At 47.5% G+C, this 5607-nt stretch overlaps 1 protein-coding gene across 14 annotated transcripts in view; it reads right to left on the bottom strand.

The window, feature by feature from the left end:
• Positions 1-1960, bottom strand: part of SRRM1 (serine and arginine repetitive matrix 1) — a 31323-nt gene extending 29363 nt beyond the window's left edge. For all 14 annotated transcript variants that reach the window (XM_054571738.1, XM_054571741.1, XM_054571744.1 and 11 more), the window contains exon 1: positions 1876-1960. In XM_054571738.1, the coding sequence (XP_054427713.1) occupies positions 1876-1896 (21 nt within the window). In that variant the 5' untranslated portion in view covers positions 1897-1960. The remainder of the gene's footprint in view (positions 1-1875) is intronic.
• Between the last annotated feature and the right edge of the window lie 3647 nt (positions 1961-5607).

Raw genomic sequence — 5607 nt, 5'->3', positions numbered from 1 at the left:
CTGGCATGTGGCAGAAGTTCAGCAAATAAAAGCTATCATTTCTATCTTAACCAAAATATTCAGTTTACTATGTGATTGGCAGTGTACTAAAAGGTAACTGCCCTAAAATCTTTTAACTCAGAGTTTAAATCTAGTCAACTCCTCTGAGAAAACTATACGCAGTATATAAAAAACTGCACCCATTCCTTCCAGATTTTTACATTTATCAACCACCTTGTTGTTCTTCTATTGAAACTCCTTTCTGTGGGAAATACAAATATCAAAGAACAGGCTTCTTTTTAAAATTACATTTGGACCACAGAAAATAGAGTATTTACTACATAATACTCTCACGGAAACTGCAGAGTTCATCAACAGTGTGAAAATTTGATAAGCTCTCTCAATTGAAACTATCATTACATAAACATAGTATGTTTGCATAACCTAAAAACAGTCAAAGAACTGGTTGTTTTGAGTCAAGCACATGGAATACAATTGCAACTTTCGATGAAAAAGCAGCACATTAAAAGCTGATTAAAGAAGAATTTCCACAACAGCTTTAGAGAATCAAGAGATATCCTGCCCTGACTGGGTAGCTCAGTTGGTTAGAGCATCCTCTGGATGCGCCAAGGTTGCGGGTCTGATCCTGGGTCGGAGCAAATACAAGAATCAACCAATGAATGCATCAATAAGCAGACAACAAATCGTTGTTTCTCTATTTAAGAAAAAATCAAAAAATTTAAAGAGACAGATCTCAATAAAGTCCCAGTCTGCCCCCTCTTCCGACTTTTCCTTTAAAAACACACATACAAGCTGCATATTATATGCTCCTGGAAGTGGAAAGAGCCAACCTACATGACACAAAGTACAAATTCTGATTTAGACCAACCAATCTCTAAATGGTCCGTTCTGCAACAAAAAAAATCTGCAAGCTCTAATTCCATTAGGGTCACTTCCCACCCACCTAGATCTCGACTGGGTGGTCTTTCCTACAGGAGTGGATTATGGGGACAAATGGGCTCCAGCACGAGCCTGATAAAGTCTAGGCCCTGAGGACCGACGAGAGCGAGGTAAACTTCCCCACCTGCAGGTGGTGGGCGCTCAGCGCAGGGAGAACCCAGCTAAGAGGCACCTTTCCCAGCAGACTTCAAGAGTAAAACAAACGGGGGGAGCGAGCGGGAAGGAGAGAAGTCGATCCACCCCAAGCCCCTGCTTCCCTCCACACGCGCGCATACTTTTTGTCGCACCCTTGGGCCTCAAGAGAGTCTCAGATTCAAACGTCCTAACTGCATATTATCTTGAGTTCCCCTCCCAGAAGGGATATCAAATTGGGCGGGAGCTCCAGCGAACTCTGCCCCGGCGCTTTCGCAGAGAATTAGGAATGGGTGGGGGCGGGGGGATCGGTGCCCGCTTTCTTCAGAAAAGACGCTAATGCCGTTTCCTGTCTTCTCTAACACGCTCTCCTAGAGCGGTACGCCCCAAACTATACTCTCCAGGATCCTCCCCTCTCGCCAGTCACCTCAGGGTTTCCCTCCGGCCTCCCCCCAGGGACTTCCTCCTCGCAGCTCCGCTAGGCCCCTGAACCCGGCGGCGCGCGTGGCTCAGCCTGCAGGCCCCGCCAAACAAGCGGTCGGCGAGGTAACGCTCCGGCCCATTCCCGCCGCCATTTTCCGGCGACCGTCGCGGCCGCGTAGGGGGGACGATCCCGAAGGAGGAGACTGCGCAGGGGCGCACCGGTCTCCGCCGCAAGGCGGGCGGGAGCGTCCGCTGACACCCAGGATCCTCATAGTATTCGATGCCTCCCCTCGCTGGCCACCCCGCTCCGAGTTTAGGCCTCCTGCCGAGCCTTCCCTGTAAGGCCCTCCGCTCACCCCATATCCCCGCGCTTCTACTTACGCGGAAGAACCCCGCGTCCATCTTGCTGCCTCGCTCGGAGATCGCTCCCTATCCCAAGGTGCACCGCGCCGGCGCGACGGAGGGCGGGACCGGCAAGGAAAGCCGAGCGCCGGGACGCAGAGCGCGCCGCCCTGCTCGCTCCTCCAGCCGACACGAGGCCGCGCCTGCTCAGTGAGGAGAGCGCCTGCTAAGCGTGCGCAGGCGCTACTGCTGGGCGCCCCCCGGCAGCCAGTCCGGGAAAGAGCCTCGGGACCGCAACCAATGGCAGCAAGAGAGAGAGTCGTTGGCTAGCACGGTTCTGCGAATCCTTTTGTGGCGCGCGATCAGCCTTGTTCGCGTAGTGTGACTTGACCCATCCTTCCACCCGTAGTGCGTGAGGCCGCCCACCCAGGGAGCTCAAGAGAGTGATTGAAGAGAAAGGCTGTTACCTCAGTGTGACGCTGGAAAGAGGCGGCCGGCGCGCAGAAGAGTATCCTGCGGCCTCCCCTCTCCTTATAAAAGTTGTCATTGTTTGGTTTTACGAGCTTACCAGTTAAGATCGTCCCTAAAATGTAATCGAGCTCTGTAGTACAATGAAATCTGCATTCTGACCCAGTGTCACGGGCTTACCCGTCTCCACACAAGTCTGGTTTTTGGAAGGAGTTGGAAATGCCCATTAGATGAGTTTCGGTTTCGACTGCCGGGGAACCACGCTAACGGGCAGGAAGTTGATGGGAGAGCCGTGGCCATCCGGGTGCGTGTCGGGCAGGGCTCAGACGGAGAAGCCAGCGGGCATCCAGGTCGTCGGCCACCTCGGAGCCCACCTTACCCCGCTTGGCCTCCTCGGTGCCCCGCTCTGGCTGTGAGGGCCTTAAGCACTGGACACATTTTGCCAGAATTCCACTAAGCTCTTTCTCTGGGGGAAAGCACGTGTCCCTACCCTGGCCATCTTTTGTAAAGGATCGCCCCCCGCCCCCCCCCCACCCCTCCACACACAAACACTCGCCTCCCTTTCTTGCTTTTGCCCCATGGCACTTAAATCACCCCTGAAAATATTGATATGTATTTGTCCACTCTCCTGGCTTTAAGACCACCATATGCAGACGACTTCCATTAATCTCCAGCTCCGATCTTCATATAGGCAACTTCCTGCTTGACATTTCCACTCGGGTTGCTATCACAAACGCAACATGGCCAGGAACTGAACTCCTGATTCCTCCCCGTCCCTCCATCCCCGCCATCCCACCTCCTCCTCCCAAAGCCCTCCCTGCCTCAGTGGATGACAGTTTCTTTTCTTTATGACAGTCTTGGTGTTATTCTTGGCTCCTCTTTCACATATCACTTCCAAACCATTAGTAAATCCACTCTGCTATTCAAGGCACCATCATCTTTTGCCTGAACTTCTGCATTGGCCTCTACTGGTCTCCTTGCCACTCAGCATCTTATTCTAAAAGCAGCAGTCAGAGTGATCCTATTAGAAAACCTTAAACATGTCACTCTTAACCTCAAAATCTTCTAATAGCGCCTCATTTTCTCAGAGCAAACGCCAAAATACTACCTGACTACCCCCCCACACACACATTTCTTCTTTGATTTCATCACCTGGTACCCCAACACTGTTCACTGCTTGAACTTCTTAAGCTTATTATTTCTTCCTCAAAACCCTTGTGCTGGTCATAACTTCTGTCTGGAATACCCTCAGGTATCTGGTTAGCAAATTTCAACTTTTTACCCAAATGTCACCTACTCAATGAGGTCTACCATGGGTGTCCAATTGGAAATTGCTCACACAGCCTCTCTGTACCCCCTGATGCCTCTTAATCAACTCTCATTTTTTCCACAGCATTATCACCTAATATTTGTTTGCCTATTTTTAATGTTTGTTTATTGTCTGTTCCCTGCACTAGAATATAAGCTCCCTAAAGTCAGGGCATTTTGTCTTTTTTGTTCTCTGACGTGTCCCTAGCACCTAGAACAGTGTCTGGCACATAGCATAGACTCAATACAATTTGTTGACTGAATGAAAGCTTTGTCAGAGGGTCAAAGATGGGGAAGTGACTGCCTTCCACAGGACAAGCTACTTGACCAGATGGAATTACAAAATCACCCTGCCCCACTTCTCACGGACTATTCTCTATGGTTCTGATCCGTCATTCTGTTATGTCCTTCTTTGACGGTCTCTGTTTTTTTTGCTGCCAATCCTGTAAATGCTGGTTTTCCTGGTGGTTCTATCCTTGACCCTTTCCTGGTTTCCCTTGAAAAAGGTGACCTGTCTGTTCTCTCTTGGTTTAATTACTATTTGTTTTCTCAAACCTATATATCTCAGGCATAGGTCACCTCAGACCTATATTTTTAACTCCCTGCTGACATTCACTTGGACTACTCCTGTGGGCACCTCATACTCAGCATGTCCCAAACTGAATTCAACTTCTTCCACTTGCCTCAACCCTCTGTTTACCCATTCTCAGTGAATGAGCCACTTTTCTCCCCATCGTTATTCTTTCTTCCTCAAAATCTACAACCACCAAATCCTTTTTGCCTCTCCTAACACTTAATACCTTGTAGATATGTCAACTTCCTTCTCGCCCCGTGGCCTCTAACTTAGGCAAAATTGATTATTGTCTGAATCATTGCAACAACCTATTAACCATTTCCCTACCTTCCAGGTTAATATCGCCGTCTTATATCCAGAGTGATTATCTAAGAAGACAATCATCATTTCACTCCGAGGTTAAAGCCCTCCAGTGGTTCTCCGCTGTCATCCAAGTGAAGTCCAAACTCATTGCTTTACCTAGTCCTATATGATTTGTTTATTGCTTCCTTCTCCAGACTTATCACATGGGCCAATGCTCTCCTTCTCCTCATCTCTGCTTTTTCCCCCCTCGCTTCAATAGGTATTTGTTAAATTTTTTAAAATATATTTTATTGACTATTATATTACAGTTGTCCCATTTTTTTCTCCTTTTTATTCCCCTCTGCCCTGCACCACTCCCCTTCCCACCAGCATTCCTCCTCTCCTTCAGTTCATGGCCATGGGTGGTACCTATAAGTTCTTTGGCTTCTCCATTTCCTATACTATTCTTAACTTCCCCTTGTCTATTTTTTACCTACCCTTTATTTTTCTTATTCTGTTTTCCTTTTCACCTATTCTCCCACCTTTCCCTCCCCACTGATAACACTCCATGTGATCTCCATTTCTGTGATTCTGTTCCTGTTCTAATTGTTTGCTTAGTTTGTTTTTGTTGTTGCTTTTTTTAGGTTCAGTTGTTGATAGTTGTGAGTTTGTTGTCATTTTACTGTTCATAGTTTTGATCTTCTTTTTCTGAGATAAGTCCCTTTAATGTTTCATATAATAAGGGCTTGGTGATGATGAACTCCTTTAACTTTACATTATCTGGGAAGCACTTTATCTGCCCTTCCATTCTAAATGATAGCTTTGCTGGATAGAATCGTCTTGGATGTAGGTCCTTGCCTTTCATGACTTTGAATACTTCTTTCCAGCCCCTTTTTGCCTGCAACGTTTCTTTTGAAAAATCAGCTGATAGTCTTATGGGAACTCCTTTGTAGGGAACTGTCTCCTTTTCTCTTGATGCTTTTAAGATTTTCGCTTTATCTTTAATCTTTGGTAATGTGATTATGATATGCCTTGGTGTGTGCTTCCTTGGGTCCAACTTCTTTTGGACTCTCTGAGCTTCCTGGACTTCCTGGAAGTCTAGTTCCTTTGCCAGATTAGGGAACTTCTTCAGTAATTTT

This window comes from Pteronotus mesoamericanus, unplaced genomic scaffold (assembly GCF_021234165.1).
Source record: "Pteronotus mesoamericanus isolate MK-2021 breed Mesoamerican mustached bat unplaced genomic scaffold, CSHL_Meso_final contig_221, whole genome shotgun sequence".
In the NCBI taxonomy this organism is placed as follows: Eukaryota; Metazoa; Chordata; class Mammalia; order Chiroptera; family Mormoopidae; genus Pteronotus; species Pteronotus mesoamericanus.
This window is presented reverse-complemented; position numbering and strand designations above follow the sequence as displayed.